The sequence below is a fragment of the Furipterus horrens genome, unplaced genomic scaffold, assembly GCF_987537825.1.
Source record: "Furipterus horrens unplaced genomic scaffold, mFurHor1.1.pri manual_scaffold_5, whole genome shotgun sequence".
Lineage (NCBI taxonomy): Eukaryota > Metazoa > Chordata > Mammalia > Chiroptera > Furipteridae > Furipterus > Furipterus horrens.
Genome location: NW_028327175.1, coordinates 14,074,848 through 14,094,316, shown reverse-complemented (window position 1 = coordinate 14,094,316; position 19,469 = coordinate 14,074,848). Strand labels below are relative to the sequence as shown.

General features: G+C 38.5%; 1 protein-coding gene and 1 pseudogene across 2 annotated transcripts in view; one reads left to right on the top strand and one right to left on the bottom strand.

Annotated features, from left to right (window-relative positions):
* The window catches only part of DROSHA (drosha ribonuclease III), a 103,380-nt gene that overhangs the window by 36,039 nt on the left and 47,872 nt on the right, over positions 1-19,469 (bottom strand). For both annotated transcript variants that reach the window (XM_090276201.1, XM_090276202.1), the window contains 6 exons: positions 15,800-15,924; positions 14,096-14,195; positions 12,021-12,128; positions 6,553-6,660; positions 5,980-6,118; positions 5,560-5,620 (listed from right to left, as the gene is read on the bottom strand). In XM_090276201.1, coding sequence (XP_090132327.1) covers positions 5,560-5,620; positions 5,980-6,118; positions 6,553-6,660; positions 12,021-12,128; positions 14,096-14,195; positions 15,800-15,924 — 641 coding nt within the window. The remainder of the gene's footprint in view (positions 1-5,559; positions 5,621-5,979; positions 6,119-6,552; positions 6,661-12,020; positions 12,129-14,095; positions 14,196-15,799; positions 15,925-19,469) is intronic.
* Positions 12,161-13,093, top strand: LOC150008239 (small ribosomal subunit protein eS12 pseudogene; annotated as a pseudogene).

Here is a 19,469-nt window from a genome sequence, read left to right as displayed (position 1 = left end):
AATCAACAGAGGCATTATGAAATCTAGATGAACTGTAACATTTATACAGCACATTCGGTCTGAGGAATTCAAAGCGCTTTATAAAACAACAGTCTCCCTGACACAGTAGTTGCTGTAAGATGTCCTTTACTTATGGAACCCACCTGGGACTTGCGCCAAGTCCAAGGACAACTGCTAAAGTGAGAGCGTGGACACCCTTTCTTCACTCCACCTTCTCAGCCCCCAGCAGTGACTGGCAGAGCAGAGCTAGAAGGGGGCTTGGGGTGCAGTGGAACCTTCCACCCAATTCGGGAATCCCTTCTATTCATTACGTCTATCTACCTGGCCACTCGGGGGGAAGTGAGGTCCCAGGGCTGCTAGGTCTAAGACCCATTGGAGCCATGGTACCCAGGTTAAGCATCTTTGCGATTTAACTTGAACCATTCAGATCAGTTAACCACTAGGTGGAATTTGCATATATTGAATGAATATTGTTACTGTGTTTTTAATGCAAAACACCTGTGTATAACTAATTTAAAATATACTTTGCAATTATAATTTTCTTAAACACAAAGACATTAATTAATAGTCCATAGGTGTCTCTCTAGTTGGTCCAATAGATTCTTATACATTCTGCCTAGCAATGACGCTACCAATCAAAACAAAATAAACCAAGGCCACTTGATTCTCTCACTTTTCCATTACCAGTCTTCTGGCCCCTCCGGTCTTACTGATAATACATGGATTACTTAAATAATACCACATGCCTGATCCTTCAGAGAGCCTTTCTGGGGTAACATTTCAACGCAATGCGCATGAGTTCAATACAACTGAGATTTAGGTGATTAAGCAGTAACACTTTAAAATTATGGGTGGCGTATTCACTTGAGATGATGCCATCATAAAAGTTCATTATTTTGTAGTTTTGATAGGTAGACAGGATTTTACCTCTTAATTTTAAAAGTCTTTGTGACATTTCGTAAATCCTAGCTGATCCCTAATCAGATTAAGTAAAATACTAACCAGCCACTTAAACCTCTGTTGATGGCTCTGACCACGACCCTTCTCCTTATCATTATTATCATTAGAAATAAGAGAAAAAGGGAAGAGAGGGACAGAAACATCAACGCAAGAGAGAAACATCAATCGTCCACACACACCCCGACTGGGGACTGAACATGTAACCCAGGCAGGTGCCCTGACCGGGAACGAAACAGGCGACCCTACAGTTTGTGTGACGACACCCAACCAACTGAGCCACACTGGTCAGTGCACCACGACCCTTCTTAATGCCCCAGTTCCCCTACTGCTAGCCAACAAGTAAATAACCTTGGATAAAAGTATTATCACGAACGGCATTCTTTCCTTTAGTATTTACTAAAGCCCTACTCTTTTTTAAAGACATGGCTGCAAAAGGAAAGAAAATTTAAAAAGAGAAAAATAAAAGAGCAGGACCATAGACATTCAAAACGCTTACACTAAACAAAGTCAGCCCACCACAGTGACAGCACACGGGAGGACCAGGACACGCACCGTAGGACAGGTGCCTGCAGGATCTGGACAGGACGTCACGGGGTTGCAGGGCATTCCCCACGCAGCTGTTCTGTGGCCGCTGCCACGCGGGGGACAGTGCACCAGCCAGCACAGTAGGTCCTTCACACTTACTGGTGTGCAGCGAGCCACAGGTAAACGAAGATGTGCCCGGAAAAGTGGCCTGGGGCCCAGTCATGCATGTTGGGGGACTGCCAGGTGGGGAGGTTCCAACTTACGCGATAGGTGACAGGACGTCACAGAAAGTTTTCACGCAGGTTACCGCTAAGAACTAGACTCAAGGCTCCAGAAGTAGCAGGATGGCTGGCTGCGGGGTGAAGGGGACCTGTCAGAGGCGGCCACTAGTCGTCCCGCAGGATGGGCAGGGTGGGAGAAGTGGTTTGCAGGGGGACTAGGAGGAGAAGGCAGTCCAGAGCCCCTCCTCGCAGCCCTCTCCCCAGGCCGCCCTGCTTGTCCGCTCTCCACTGCCATCAGGGCCACAAACAGAGCTCCCCAACAACTGACTCACTCGACCTCTCTTCCTTTGTGAAGTCTGAAATTCTGAGCAAGCTGCTTGGGAGGGGACACCGCCACTGACGGGTGCAGATAGGTGGTCCTTGCTTCAAAAATATTCAAACACTTCCAAGGAACAGAGGCGACTGCACCCCATTTTATACTAGCAAACTAAGAAACAAACAGAGGAGAGGGCAAATCGTTTCCAGTGAGCTCAATTATTCAAGTGCACAGTATAAAACTGACCTATAATCCCCACACAGCCACCAACCAGAGCTATCTGTGGTCCCACAGCAGTCTGGTGTGTATATTCTGTTCTTGACCTCCACTGAAGCACTCAGCAGTGTCCCCAATATTAAGTTATTTATGTTTATAGCACTCTCACCCCACCCCACGTAGTCAGGCCTCCTGGTGAGTGAAGCTTTGTCTTACTTGCCTTTGGATCACCTACAATACCTACAAACCACCCCCAACTCAAAAGGCACTGGAAAATGTCTGGGGAATTACATTTGTATGAAGCCTCCTAATTGCAGCTCCCAGGCTCTGCCCAGGGGGGGAACACTAGGCAGCAACCTCCCAGCAGTAGCAGACCTGGTCTTCCAGAACAGAAACTCCAGTCAACTCTATAACAGCAAAGAGATCAGGGACACAGCAAGAGACTCTCAATACGAGCACCAAAGGCCAGAAGTCAAAGGACAAAAGAAATTGTTTATTCTCTGCTGGTGGTATCATTTTCAAAATGGAAATATCAGAAAGAACAGTGTCTCTCAGATACCATTCCTTTTGCCACGGAAAGTAAGCCATCTCTTTGTAATAGAGCAAAAGAAAACATAAATCTTGAGGTCTGAAAATGCTATCAAAGACATAATTTACATACCGATAATATTAGCTGGGGCAGAGGAGACAAAGATCATTAAAACTTGGCCTCATCAGCCATTAGGAACTTGCTTTCATTCTACTTTCTGGGATGTTAATGAGCTTATACAGGCCCAGCCCACTTCCTTTGCAGATTCTTCAGGGCCTGAAGGCCACATAAAATAAGAATATTGATATATGAAAGTATCTTTTAAATCAAGAAATAAAATAAGAAAAGCTAACATATAAACTTCCCAACCCATTACATGAGGCCAGTATTATGCTATGAAACCAGACAAAAGCATCACAGAAAATGAAAACTACAGAATTGTATCACTTATGAACATAGACACAAGAATCCTCAACACTAACAAACTAAATTCGCAGTATAAAAAAGACTACACACCATGATGAAGTAGGATGTACCCCAGGAAAGCAAGGTTGGTTTAACACCCCAAAAGGAATGAACTAATATACCATGTAAGTAGAATAAATGGGGGAGGGATCACATTATCATCTCAATAAATGCAAAAAAAAGCATCTGACAAAATTCAACACAGTTTCATAATAATAATAAAAACATTAAGCAAAGTAGGAAGAGCAGGGAACTTCTTCAACCTGATAAAGGGCATCTAACCTAAGTCTCAGTGATGAAAGACTGAATGCTTTCCCCTTGAGATCAGAAAAAGGAAAAGTATCTGCTCTCATGACTTTGATTTTATATTGCACTGGAGGCTCTAGCTAGGGCAAAAAGGTTAAGAAAATGAAACAAAACTCATCCAGACTAGAAAGGAAAAAGTAAAATTATCTCTGTTTGCAGGTGATATGATCATATAATAGAATATGCTAAGAAATATACTAAAAGCCTATTAAGAGTTAACAAATGAGCTCACCAATGTTGCAGGATACAAGCTCAATATACAAAAATCAATCATATTTCTAATACACTTGCAATGAACAATCTAAAACTGAACTTAAGAAAGCAATTCCACTTACAGCAGCATCAAAAAAAATAAAATACCTAGGAATAAGTTTAGCAAAAGATATACAAAATTTATGCTCTGAAAAACTATAAAATTTTTTTGAAAGAAATTTTAAAAGACAAAGAAATATAAAGACACCCAATGTTCAAGGATAAGAAGCCTTTATCTTAAGATGGCAATCGTTTAGAAATTGACCTACAGATTCAATACAATCCCTGTCAAAATCCCAACTGTGACTTTAGATTGGGCAAAGATTTTTAGACATGACACTAAAAGCACAAACAACAAAAGAAATAGTAAATCGGACATTTGTGCTTTAAAGGACATCATCAAGAGAGTGAAAAATGATCCACAGGATGAGGGGAAAAAAATTGCAAATACTGTATCTCATAAGGGACTTGTATCTAGTATATAAATGATTGTAACACGATAATAAAAATAACCTAATTAAAAGTAGGGGAAAGATCTGAACAACTATTTCTCCAGAGAAGAGAATATAAATGGCCAATAAGCACATGAAAAAGATGCTCAACATCATTAGCTATCAGGGAAATTCAAACAAAACCCAATAGGATGGCTAGAATCAAAAAGACAGATAATAACAAGTATTGGGAAAGACATGAAGATATCAGAACCCTGATATACAGTATTCCCTCACTTATCGCAGGTATTACGTTCTAGACGCCCCCACGATAGGTGAAAATCCGTGAAGTAGGAACCTTACATTTATTTTAGTATTTATATATATTTTAAGGCTTTATAAAGCCTTCCCACACACTCATAAACCATTCCCAATCCGTTATTAACCTTTTCCACTCCCTTATTAACCTTTTCCACACTTTTATAAATACTACTTATGTTCTTAAACATATTCTACACTCTTAAACCTACATAATTTTAACAATATACATATACAGTACTGCAAAATCCCACAATATAGCAAAAAATCCGCGATAAATAATTAAATATAATATTTTTAAAAATCCCGTGATACAGTGAGGCCACAATAAGTGAATCACGATATAGAGAGGGACTACTGTACTGCTGTTGAGAATATAAAATAGTATAGCCGTTTTGGAAAACTCTGGCAGCTTCTTAAGAGGGTAAGGAGAGTCTTCTTAAGAGGGTAAGGAGAGTTAGCATATGACCCAACAATTCCACCCCTAGGTGTATAGCCAAGAAAAATCAAAACATATATCCACACGAAAATCTATACACATATTCACAGCAACATCATTCATGATAGCCGAAAAGTGGAAATAACGCAAATGCCACTAATTGATAAATGATTAAATAAAATACAGCATAATCAGACCATGGAATATTAAAAAGAAATGAAGTACTAATACATACTATAAAATGGACAAATCTTAAAACTGTTGTGCTAAATAAAATAATCCAGTCACAAAGGATCACAACATACAATACTACTGATACAAAATGTTCAGAATGCACAAATCCATAAAGACTGAACGTAGTGGTTGCCTAGGGCTGAGCAGACTGAGAGAAATGGGGAGTAACTATTAATAGGTACAGGGTTTCTTTTAAGGGTAATGAAATGTTCTAAAATTAGGCAGTGATACAGTTGCACAATATTGTGAACATACTAAAAACTAGTGAGTTGTATATTTTAAATAGGTGAATTGTATGATATGTGAATTATATCGCAATAAAACTGTTGTTAAAAAATCTACTTTACCTTGAGGGAGTTGGGTCATCTTGGCCAAGACGTGACATAATATTTATTAGGGTGTTAATTCCTATTTTAGAAAGAAATACACAAGTAAATACTGTTAGAAGCATTCTAGGGCCATGATATGACAGGTAGAAAGAAAATTATTGGGCTCATCCCAATTTAACTTTAAAAAGTTTAAAATCTGCATATGTACAAGTTTAATTAACTTAGTTACTTAAAAGACTTGATAGGAGAAAAATATTTTCCAAAAATTCATCCACCCTTATTACAATGCTCTGCTCAAAGTGAATGTTATTATTTATGGGTCAAGAAGCACTAAAGAATGAGAGAGCATGCAACAGTCACCAGGGAACCATTCCTGGTGGAGATTTAATTTACAGGTGAGAACACAGACTGAAAGACAAGAGTAGACTCCAAACATACCTTTTTTCCGCATGTGCATGTGATGAACTTTTCTATCTCCATATTTGGGCTGCCGAATTCCACAGTTAGACAAAGAATTCCTGGCATGATCAGGATTCATTCCAAAATTTAAATGATGACTCGGGTGAGTCATGGCCAGCTAAAATTTCAATGAAATAAGTTCAGTCTTAAAAACCCAACGCAGAAGCGCCGCCTTTACATCATCCCAAATGAAACAGGAAAGAGATCCGTGTATCCAGTCGAGTTTAAAGCCCTGATCTTTCCATTTTATCTCCTCCAATGTTAGATTTCCAGAGTTCTGGTGCAAGCCCTCTTCTAAAAATAAATCTAAAAATCTACATCCTTCAGAGGAAAGTTAGAGTACTCAATGCCTGAAGAGCCATAAAGGAAAAACTGAAAGAAGGAGCTCAGGATTGATGGGCAAATTTTTGCTTTAGTTGATTTTTTTAGGGACAGCTTCAAAAAAAAAAAAAAAAAAATGTGATAAAAAGGATTTGAAAGTGGCAACCAGAATGAAGGATGAATTACTCCTATCTTGTATATCACAAGAGTGTTCAGGAGAGTAATTCTTACCTGTAACAGACAACGATCTTGGAAAGTATATCCTATCAACTTGTCTAGGTGCATTAGGCATTGGTGGTAGCGAATATGATGGGTCAAAACAGGTAGCATCATTGCATGCTAAGAAAAAAAAAATGTCAATACTTTTAACTCTATAACAACTTTTAAAATGCAACAAACAAGAACCATTTTTGCATCACAGAATCCATATCACAAGGTCTCCAAACAGTGTGCTAGCTGCAGGGCATCCCAAAGGGCGGTGGACTTAGCTGGTGAGGGTATATTCTCTGGAACCAGGATGCCTGGGTCCAACTCCTCCTCTCTCACCCATTCACTGTGGGACTTGGGGCCAGTTATTTCACTTCCCAGCCTCAGCTTCCTCACCGTAAAATGGGGAAAATCGATATAGCTACTGGCAAGGACAGTTAAAAGGATTAAATAAGCAAATATAAAATACTGCTTACAACAAGGCCTACCAGCTCTCACTCAAGTAGAATTTCTGTGCTTCCTTGTCTATCTTTACTTAAAAAGGAAATGGATCAGGACTCATCAATTCTGAAACTGTCATGGTCAAGACGCTTGGGAATCTAAGGAAAATGATTATTCACCCCACCCCAAATGCCCCTGCACACAAACATGCAAAAACTGCATGCCATTTTAATGTGTTCACACCCGCTGACATCCATCACTACCCCTTAGGTAAGACCTTCTCAACCAGATGGTCCTCGGAGGCTCTTCCAGGTATCACACTTGGTGTTCTGACATTTCCAGGACAATTTTTATAAAGCCACCAATACAGTTAAGGCACCTGAGAACATGGAACTTTTACTTTTTTGTTTCAATCACTTTTCATTTGGCTACAGATTCCTCGCTGGGAGCTGATTTCATGAAACGCATATCTTTTTCTTTTCTCTAATAATGTTTCCCTAGAATTCAGGAGAATAAAGGAGCCATTCTTGTTCATCAGTGACTGGGGGATGGGTACAGTGCAGAGAATGACTGACATATGCTTTACATCATTTTAGTCTTTGAAGTATTTTAAGCTGGCATTGTTGAAAAATACATGCAAATGGATTAGCTTGAAACTACAGAAATCAGTTTCCTGTATTAACTTAAAAAGAAAGATTAGTTTTCCCAAACGGAATTTCTAATCAACAGAATGTCTTTCTTTCCCATTCAAGTCAATAAATACATATTGAGTACCTCCATGTACAAGGCTTCTAAGAGTTGTGGAACAGAAAAAGATGAAGACACTCTCTTTGACCTCAGGGGCTTCCCAAGATATGGCAATATGATTTGAATTATTGGTAGTTAGTCCACTTGGTTTTTTTAAGTGTGTATTAGAAAATAAAAAAACAATACTATGGAAGTGTGTGGCCAAACTATAATATGGTTTTACAGGCATTTAAATTGCAGGGAGCTCGATGGAGCTAATGCTAAAAATTCAAGGTGTATAGTCACGAAGACTATGAAGTGCAACTATCTTTCTAAAGTATGAACTCAAACTGGCGAATTAATTATTTTTAATACCTTCAGCGAGAAATAAATCATCACCTGTCAAGAAAATAACACCATCTTTAGAGTACTCTGATTATTAGAGAATTATTATAACAGTAAGCCCAAATCTGTCTCCTCATTCCTTGGAATCTAGTTCTACCGCTGAAGACAAAATTTTTAAAAACGACACTGAATGGCATGGTCCCCACCTCTTCTCCTGGCTAACCTAAGTCTTATATCCTAGAACCTTTACTCATGTGGAACAGCTTTGAGTCCCTTCATCATTTCCTCTAAACTTGCTCCAAACAGAACCAGTTTCTCTTTCCAAAGAGTCTGTCTCTTGTGAATACCATGGAAAGGTAAGTATGACCCATATCCATCTTGTATCCCACACAACCGAGTCTTAATATTACCTACGAGGCTGTCAGAATCACTAGCTCAGTTTTTTAAATTATCAGTCTCTGCGCTGTTGAAATGCACACAATCACTGAGCATCTTTTTACCCTCCTCTAGTTCATGCCTGGCAACTGCTTTCATTTTTAAAAAGTTCCCCTGGAAGCTTGTGAGGAAATGGCAGTGTGTAGCTTTAAATCTATTCAAAGTCTCCCATAAAAATAGAGCCTCTAGAATAGCAAACTAGACTTGTGAACAATATATACATAAAACTAGATGACAAATGCCTAAGTGAGAGTGGGTGAGGACAAAGATCTACGCGGTCTCATCATCTGTGAGAGAGAAAAGACAGGTAGGGTAGCGGGGCTCCTGAGGACTCTGAGAATGGAGGAAGCCAAAAATTAACAACATGTATTCACTGGAAGTGTGACCAAAACTGGAGAGGGGTCTGCAGAATCCAATTCACTGGATGAGCACAAGAGGAGAGTCTAACAGAAAGCTAAGTGAGAAGAAGAATCGGAGATTCAAGGAACCGGCAAAGACAAGAGTAATAAATGGAATAATTTTCACCATGGAACCTATCACTTGTATAGGCATGCTGTTTAACTACTCCTATATTTAAGAATTACCAACTCACTACCATCTGGAACAAGGAAGAGTATAAATAAACAAGTCTTAAAATGATATAAATAAAAAAACATTAAAATATTCATCGCAAAAATACTCACTTTGAGCCAAAAGTCAATTAAGTTAATTTACCCTGGCCATTCTCCCCTAAGTCATTTAAATTTGAACTGGGTTGCTCCTGAGTGATGAATGAGTTGATGAGTAGTACCTCCAAATTCTCTTAAGGCAGCATTTCTGTATGCTGATGTTTTAAGCTCAATGCAGGTAACAGTTTCCTTTCCCAACTCCAAGAATATTCACCAATGGTGAAGTAACATTCAATATGTCAAGATAAATAAACAAATACTTCATCTGTTCACCAAAGGTAGGGAGCCACAGAATGACTCCAGGATGATTTGATTTTGGTGCATGAGAAATTATTTCACCAAAGCACATGCACTTGATACTTTTATTTTGTCTTTAACAGTCCATGCCCCCTGCCCCCCATTTCCTTATCACTGCCATTGTGCTCAGATTTATTTCTCTTCTGCTTCTATCAACCTCTCAAGTAGCTTGGCTGGCTCACACTTTCATTCATTTATATGCAGACTTTTTTTTTTAACAAACCATAAAGCAATTCCTGTATTCAATATATGAACTCAAGGTCAGCAATTTACACTCTTTATCAAGTCATTTATATGCGAGGATAATTTTACTGAAACCTTAAAAAAGACTTCCATTAGAAGGATGGGAGAGTGTAATGTGAACCCCGAGTAAGAGGACACCTAACTAAGAAAGGCTTCTGGTGGCTAAGTGGGCTCAAATAAAAAAAAAAATTAAAATTAAAAAAATAGAACCTAGCAGCCGTTTCTACACAGAGGCCTCTAACGCAAGCTGCACTTCAGGGAGAAGTCTACACTGAACTGACTGCCTGCAATGTGCTTCTGCCATCTGAGCCAGCTCTTACAAAAGAGTGCCTGGAATCTTATTTCAACCAATAAGACTGAGGCTCTCCCCATCCAATCAGAGCTGTGTAGCTCCAACCAACTAGAGAGGCTCTATTCTGGCCAATCAGGACAGTGACTTTTAGACCAATCACACTGCAAGGATTTGGAGTCCTAAGCTGTTTTGCACTGAATAAAGTTTCCTTCTTCACCACACCCCAAATTGGGGATTCCTATTGGCATTCAATTGGTGCCAATGCCAGTAAGCATGGCTTCTAAATAGACAACTGTTGTTTTGGAAGAATGGGAGTCCTACACAGGGAGGAACTATTATCAGATGAAGAAGTATTCACCTTTGTGTGAGTTTTCATCAGGATTCACTTTCTCTGACACATGCTAGTCCAAGAAAGTGACTGAGTGCTTCTGCCTATCAACCTCAAAGCAGAATGTATAATATACATACAGAGAAGATAACCTAGTCCTCAAGCTGCTTCTCATCTAGCTGAGGAGCCAGAGTAAGACATCTGTGACACAGCTGAAGGACACAGAACTGCAGGGGAACAGATCATTCATTCAGCACCCAGATTTGTTTACCAAGAGAAAGAGAAAAGAGGACTTGATCCTTTTTTTAAATTATGTTCAATGGAAGAAACAAATTAGGGCCCCACAGGGTTTTCTTATAAAGCAAAACTTCACAGTTAACCAAAAACTCCAGTTAGAAAACCACTAAACTAGAAGGTCACTAAGGTCCTTTCCAGTTCTCAACACTCCGCACTTTTAGGATCTCCTTAAACAGTCAACTTTGACTTGTCACTGAGATCACCAGATTCTGAGCAGCCTGTTTAACATGCCGCTCACTGTTTTATGGTGTCTGCCCTAGGATGGTACGCTGCATTCAGAGAAACACCGGCAAACAGGAGAACTGGGTGATATGGCTTCAAGTGGCCCTCAGAATAAACAGAATGAGATATTCACTTCTGAAGGTACTTAGAGACAAAAAAATATTGGTCAACTGGCAAAATAATGGAAGACTTGGAGGACGTAGCTGGCTACTGCTGCAGAGGATTATTCTCAAACTATTTAGCAGAACTGCATCAACAGCAGTTCATCTTAAAACAAAACTATTCAGCCTTGGACATCACATCGTAAATGAATTACACAGCGATACCTTTAATTATTGGATTAAATCCCACTGTTCAATATAATAATTAAATGCCAACATTGATTTTTTAAAAAAACTCATTATGATGAAATGAATACCTAAGAGTGTCTGAACTTATTACAATATATGCTACCATCAAAACAGGTAAGTGGAAGCCTGGAAAGAATTCTTCAAAGGCCAAACACAGCAAATCACATTATCTGACCCCCACCTTTACTGCAATTCCCATGGAGCATGACCAATATTTATCATAACAAAAAAGCAAGTGAAGAGTCAAAGAATATGCTGTGTTTTGGGAATCTCCGATCTGCTATAAATTTCACCCACAGGGAAAACAAAAATACTTACTAGTGAGTCGGTATATACACATGCCATGTTCCTCTACAGAACTCGTCTAATGAAAATATGCTATCACTTGGATCAAATACGAAATTTATAGTGACTCTTACTTATTAACGCATTCAGTTCTCTGCAACGTAAGTTTGAGTTGTAGGCCTGTCAAGTTTATACATGTGGCCTTCGGGAGTCTGTTTGTAGAGCTGCTCAAGCATCTCTTTTGACAAATATCTACACATGGGCTGTAGCCAGGCAGGTGCATTTGAAGAACAGACTTGCATTCACTCAACATGCAGAGACAGAATTCAGCATTACTGAGTGTCACCACTGTGCCGGTGGGTGCACATGCACACAGAACTAAACAAGACAATACCAAAGCTAACAACAAAAACAAAACCCAAATGATACAAAACAATTTATGGTTGGTGTCCCCCTTAGCTGTAAGACAGCATGTGCCGCAGAAACGTCTCAGAATTAGGAAAACGGCAGTGCCAGATGACTTTTCCGGGAGGGGCATAGGTATTTCTCAGAAGCATCATTACCTGACAGACATCAGAACGGATGCCAGTTTTCCAGAATCCTTGGCTGCTTAGCTCCACCGTTACTTCTCGCCTCATTGTGTTCTTCTGCCGTATTTTCTGGAGTGCTTCCTAGAAAAGAACTCATTCTGATGAGTAGCCTGATGGCTGTAAAGCAATATTAAGCCAAACATCAAGCATTAGAAAATAAGCTAGATGCATTCACTATCACCCTTACATTCAGGTATTCAAACCTCTTCAGGCCAAATTACAATAATTTACTTGAAATGAAGGCCAGAATGCTCAAAGCCTTGGGTAACTAGATAAGAAAAAAAGCTAAACTAAATCTACCATTCTGGCAGGTTCAAATAAAAAATGCCCTTTCAATGACTCCGAGAAAACAAACAAACAAAACCCACAAAGTGTAGTGTTTGGGTTTTGGAATCAGCATGTAAAAATTATAATTATATCAAGCCAACTTCTGTCAAGCATTTACATCTAATAAAGACAAATCAGTCAATTAACCTGCAATCCACATAATTCTGAAAGTTGCTTTCAAATCTGCCAACCCATTATGAAAACTCTTACAGCCAGGGTGTATTTTATTTTAACAAAAGACAGTAATTCTTTCCCTGCCGCCGCAGAGCTACACAGAGGCGGAGGCTTGGGTGTGTTCAAAATTCAGCTCCACCCATAGCCCACCACAGAGGCAGGCATTGCCGCTGGAGGTGTAATGGACGGAAACAGGGCTTTACAAGAGGCGCTGAAGGCCGCCCTCGTCCATGATGGTCCAGCGCATGGAATTCACAAAGCTGCCAACGCCTTAGACAAGTGCCAAGCCCACCTTCGTACGCTTGCATCCAGCTGTAATGAGCCTGTCTGTGTCAAGTTGGTGGAGGCCCTCTGTGCTGAACACCAAAACAACCTAATTAAGGTTGATGACAATAAGAAACTAGGGGAATGGGCGGGCCTCTGTGAGATTGACAGAGAGGGAAAACCCTGTAAAGTGGGTGGTGGCAGCTGTGTGGTGGCTAAGGACGATGTCAGAGTCTCAGGCAAAGGATGTCAATGAGGAGAACTTCAAATGCAAGAATTGAACAAATAAACTTGGCTTTTTCTGTTTCAAAAAAAAAAAAGAAAGAAAGAGAGAGACAATAAGCCAAAACTTCTGCAAGACATATTCAGGAACTGAGTCTCCTTTTTCTGCCCTTCAAATAATTAATCATAAAAATATTTTTAAATGTGTATGCGTATTCGATAACAATTTCATAGGAATTTAGAGTAACAAAGGAACCACTACCACCACCATCTCCACCACAGATTAGGAGACAGTTAAACGGGGCACTTCGGAAGCCCACACAATCGCCTTCTCCCCTGGGCGCACCGACAGAGGGGCATTGCAGCCAGCCTCCCTCAGCCCTGCCTCCCTCCTTTGTAACGAGGCTCACTGGCTCAAGGCCCAGTCAGTGACAAAAGTCACAATTCAAACACCTTTCCCAGCTTCAAAGCCTTGCTCTTACGCCACCAAGCAGAATAAAACCTCGTTGAGACAAAAATCTGTTTTGATACCGAATTCATTTACTCTTAAAATGGTATAACTAAAATATAAGTGATCCTGGAATATAGGGATACTATCACCCATTAATAAAGAAATGTGGAATTCAGAATATAAAACCTTACAAGTTCACCCTATGAAACTGACAGATATATGGAAGACAATTTTTTACCACCTTAAGACCAAGAAATTTGCATAAGACCCAAAGTTGTATTATGTGCGGTCTAATTTATGATAAAAAGCTGATCCACTGAGTTTTAAACTTTAATTTCTATAAAAGATACATTTATTCCCAGTGGTAGCAATCCATTAAGAAACTATCAAGAAAAAGAAGAAATGAAATATCCTTTTTAGGAGGAAAAAATAATTCCTTAGATACTAATAAGATAAAAAATCAATCGGCTTACTAATGTGAGGAGGGGAGTGGAATATATTTTTAAAGTATTTTCCATTTTACTCTAGAAGCACAGTGCCAAGCAACAATCTTGAAATAAACCTGAAGCGCATCATCACTGATCACAGAAAAACGGGGTTTAATACCCACCTCCCTCTGTGCCAGCTTCTGTTTGTCCGTTTGTTTGACTTTGGGGCTATTTGCTAGGAGGTGGCGAAGTTTCACATAACTCTTCCAGAGTTTCTGGTACCTAAGGCAAAGGACAAACAGACATCTTAAACAAAGAAAAGGAAAATCGGAAATACAATAAAGCCAGTTGTTTTAATAGGTCTGTTCAATCATAAATTGCATTCTTTTTTTATATCATAATAGCAGCATACTTTCATTCTAAGGGAGAATATGGTCTGGGGGACTGAAGGTCAGGATGACCAGAAGTTCATCTGGAACCTAGCTGTTAAGTTGATTATTGCTTAGTTATTAGGTTGAAACAAGGTGTCACTATATGAATGAATCTCTCTGGAAAGAATTCCAAAGGAGACATACAAAACCAACAGAAACATAGGCCATTTCTCATTGTGATCTTTTTGAAAGTAATACATTTTATTTAAATATGTCTTTTCTGATGCTTGGTGAGAGAAAGACACCTTATTTAATAAGGATACTGTCAGTCTCTGAACTGCCTATACTGAAAGTAGTAGTTGGAGAATATTAAAAAAAAAAAACCACTCATTTGTGCCAATACCTAAGCTACATAGCTGTGTTCACTTTTCCCCTGGGGAGGAAAAAAGACAAATGGTGTACACCGATTTGGGTATACCATGACAAAAATGAAAACCTGGATCAGTCTAGAGGAGACTGAAAGCATCCTGGGAGAGAACGCGGAGCCCTTATCACTTCACATTGCTGCCTTCTGCGTCCATGAGAGCCTAATCACATTCTACTAACGCTTTCTAACAAGAAGGCACTTTCAAAGGATTTTTCTGTCATTGAAATGGCTTTCTTGGCTTCAGCTGGGTCTTTCCTTTTTTATGACAACGGCTTAGAGAATGGAGGAAAGAAAGAAGTACTTACACAGTGCCTGGTTCACTGCTTCATACTTTTATCCAAAGGGGGAAAAAAAAGAACAAAACCCTTTAGCCTCTTCTGATATATTAGCCAGAACTGTATTTTATGATTTGAAAATGTCTCATGCCCTTTTCTCCCATGATGAATCCTTTAAAAAAAAAAAAAACTAATCTAGGGAACTCTGTTTCTTTAACGAGGTAGGAAATTCAAACGCTCCTGAAGGAAATAATGAAGCTATTTCCAATCCCACACAGCCTCATCTTCTCCCAGAAAAACACTAACGTGACAGTTAGAATAACCCAAATGTGGAAAAGCCAACTCTAAAAGTCAGAAGTCATGGCTTCTCCTTCCAACACAACCTTTCACTTTGCATGGGATCTTGAGCTCTTATTAAGATGCTCCGAAAAACAGAACTCTGCATAAACTCAGCAGTGCTAGGAACCAACATGGTGCTACTTTCCTCTAGAAGGCACTGGAAAAATAAAAATAATAATAAGCATTATAATGACAAATAAATGAAAGGTTCCTTAAAGATTAAAAACATACAGGACTCTTGTTGACCAAGATTGCCAAGGATAATCTACTGAATAATAGTTTCCTACAGTCAAATATGTAGAGAAAATAATTCTTCAGGAGCTACCAAAACTTGTTTCATTTGTAACCTAAATTTGGAAATGTGACTCATTCAATTTTTACAATGGAAAACTTCCACTAAAGGGTACTTCTCTGCTAATGCAGCTGTTAGAAGAAGATGAAATTGGCTAAGACAAACACCGAGAAATATCTTACTGTGGGTCTCCTGCATAACTCAACTGTGCAGGGCGTATCCCAAAGTGAACGATAATTGGAAAAGTAATCACATCGGGGTTGAACTGTTCACGATCCAGTTGATCGATGCGGACAGAGCTTGGTTTCTACAGAGAAAAATCAAAGCCATTTATTCCCATAAGAAGTCTTTAAGTATTGACTTTAATCTAAGTAGGAAAGAAATTAATCGGATTTTTTCTAGGAAAGCCTCATCCCCAAAGGGAAAATGTCATTTAAACCCTTTAATCACAGCGGCTATACTATATAAAAACTATAATGTCATCCTTGTAAATGAGTCCGTGCCATTTGGCGTAATGAACAATGATCTTGTCCTTTTTGCAGTCCACATAGAAACCTTTAAAAATTAAACTTTTAAAAGGACACCTAGTCAGATACAACTTTTCCTTAACCTCTCCAAAGGCACAGCGGAAGTATTCCACATCATGGAGAAGAAATGTGCTGGCTTCCTCTGCTTTAATTTCACATTTCAAATTAATAGCTTACTTCTACTCAGGATGCATGGACAGATATGGTTCCCTATACATTTTTTCCTTTAGTTCTCTGTGTACCTTATGTCATTCCTTTAATGCCACATCTTTAAATGAGAAGACATAGTAATACCAAGGCCAAATGGTTAAACTTCTCTTATTATGTCCATGTAGGCCATTTTTTATTTTAATAGTCCCAGGGTTTTTTTTTTTTTTCAAGTCTAATAAAGGAAAAAGTGAACAGCTTGTCGTTCCTTCTTGAGTTACTAAAATATGAGGAACCATTTGTAAAATACCTTTATCCCGAAAGCTTAAGTTTGTGAAAAGATGGTAAAATCATGGAGAGACTATTTTAACAACCTTCTTGCTTATAACTAAGCTCTCTGGGAAGTCCCTCATAAGAAAGTCAATTCTTACTGGGCTCAGCTGCCTAATTTAGAGCCAAAGGCGATAGAACTGATCCTCACGGAAGCCAGTAAGCTTCATTCTGTCCCACAGCAATGACCAATAACTAGAGTCTGGTTGGTGGCCTGGTTTGTCCAGGACAGAGGGGTTGCAAGGCTAAAAGTGGGAAAGCCCCCAGCAACTGGGACACACTGGTTACCCTATCCACAACTGCACCCCAGTCAGCCAACTGACAAATCCAAGTAGGTGACAAAATGAATGGATTTGTGTAAATTCACCCACCATAGTTTAAAAACAACTTACATTTACATTTTTAAAGAGTAATTAAATGTTATTTAACAATCAAAATTTCATTGGTATCTTAAAAAGTTGACTTCTGCTCTCAAAATCAATAACGAGAGCAGATTTTGGTCACAGATAACTTAATATAAAATTATATAAATGCTTACCAACAGTAACAACAATGTTATTTAGGTCTAAGAATTGTTTCCAATGTTTTGTGCATCAAAGCAGGCAGATTCGTTTTTAAACAAGGAAATACAAAACTGAAAAGTGCTAGTGCATTACTCATATTTTCATGATTTTAAACACCATGCTATGGTATCTACAAGGAAATAAGTGATTTAAAGTATCTATAACATCTCTAAATTTATACAGGTGGAGGAGGGGAATGAAATAAGATCTAGAATTTGGCCATACCCTACAATATCTATTATACTATCCTTGCAGAAGAATAAAAGTCATTCTTACTAATGACCAAAGTATTCTCAAGCAGAGGCAAAGTGCTGAGAGAGGGAGATTAATTCTATTAAGTTCTGTAGCAATGAAGTACTTAATGTGACCATAAGGGCTTGAAAATTTAATCAATTCCCCAATATTCTAACCATTGGGTGATCTTTCAAAGTAAGTACTGCAGAGGATAAAATGTGGTGCCATGTATACTCTGCCTCATTCTCAAAATAATGAAAGATGTTGAATGATTCTGGGTTTTCAGGGTATTTTCCCCCTTTAAACATATTTTCAGGTAAGTACTAAAAAAAAAATTAACTTCAACATGTCCCAAAGCCTGGCATCCAAATTTACCTTTCTTAATTTATTTCCGATTACTTTCCAACGTAAACCTTTCATCCTGACTAACCTGGTTTCCTTATTATCCTCAAACTGGCCAGATACCATGCCAAGCAGGTACATTTAAACATGCCAATAATTTATAGAATTTCTCAGTTCCTTAAAGACCTCACCACAGGCTTTCCCGGCTGGTTTTTTTACTGACTGGTCCATAGGTTCATCACAGACTCCTTTTATATGGGTATGCCGTTGGACTGCACCTGGGGAAACGTCATATACAGTCTATACACTTCATTAGCACCAGCTCTAGGGCTGCCCCTCGACAATGAGTTGAATGACAATCCTAGTAATGGAGCCGATGTCCTCCATGCCACTGGCTCAACAACAAGCAATGAGGGAATGAGAAGCACCCAGGGATTTTTCTTTTAACTACACATCCTTCGGCCCCCCTGGAGTACATAGGGTGGGGTCAATCATGGTACTGTTATATTTTTAAAAGCTTTCCAACTGATTCTAGGATTTCAGGAAACTTTAACCATGCCATGAAAGAAAGTTCCAGGGTTAAAGTGTCCCTAAAGTGTCCACTGTAAATCATGGGATGCTTGAAGTGGACCCACCAAGATGAAAAGATGCCGACCATTACCCCCACCCGTCTCTGACCCAGCTATAAACCCGACAGAAGAAATGTAAATTTATGCAACTGCCTAAAGAAGAAAAATTAAATTCACAGTCATACTCCCATAGTGCTATGACTTGTGTATTTCTTTTAAAGTGACTTTAGCAATTATTTATGTAGCTTAAAATATAACAGTAAAAACGAAGATGTTTCAGTTTTGAGTAAGTTTCATGTTTAGAAACATTTTTATCAAACACTTTCATTTTCGAGATTTGTTTAAAATAATCAGCATTAGCTGGAATGTTTGATTTGCAAATAATAACATTTTGTTTGTGCAGATGTTACTGTCATGCTACAGAAAGTTGACCCAGAGTTTTTATTTTTATGAATCATAGCTATTAAACAATTTGGCAGCCTTTTTAAAACAACAGCTTTGTTTAAATAGATTACTCTGTTTCTCTACATGGAAATATTTTAATTCTCCCATCTCTGGAAAACCTTATCCTGATAAGATGCCAATATATAACTATTTTATGGAACGATAACATATTTTGAAAAAAATTTTTAACTATAAAAGAGCATTTTCTTTGTAAGATAATACTATTTATCTTTTAATTATCTCTTTTAATTTTAATATATTTATTTAAACAATTAATATTAGAAGCTAATTTTAAAATAAAATAATAAAGGGAAAACAAAATAGGGAATATTTGTAATTAATAATTATGGCAAAAGATCAATAAAAGGATCGATAAAAAAGGACAAACGGATACATACCACATAAGAAAATTAGACAAAGGATATTAATAGACCATTATCAAAAAGTAAACATAAAAGGCCAATAAACATTTTAAATGTCGATTTTTGCTAGAAACCAAAATAAATACAAAACTGAACTAAACAATATTTTTCTCTATCAAATTGACAACATTTTTTGGTTGTTGTTGTTGTTCTTGTTAAAATAGTATAACCAATATGAAGAAATGGGTACTTGCATATTCTCCTAGTCAGAGCGCAAATTTTATGACCCTTCTGGAAGGTATTTGCCACATGTATCAAAAACCTTAAAATTAGT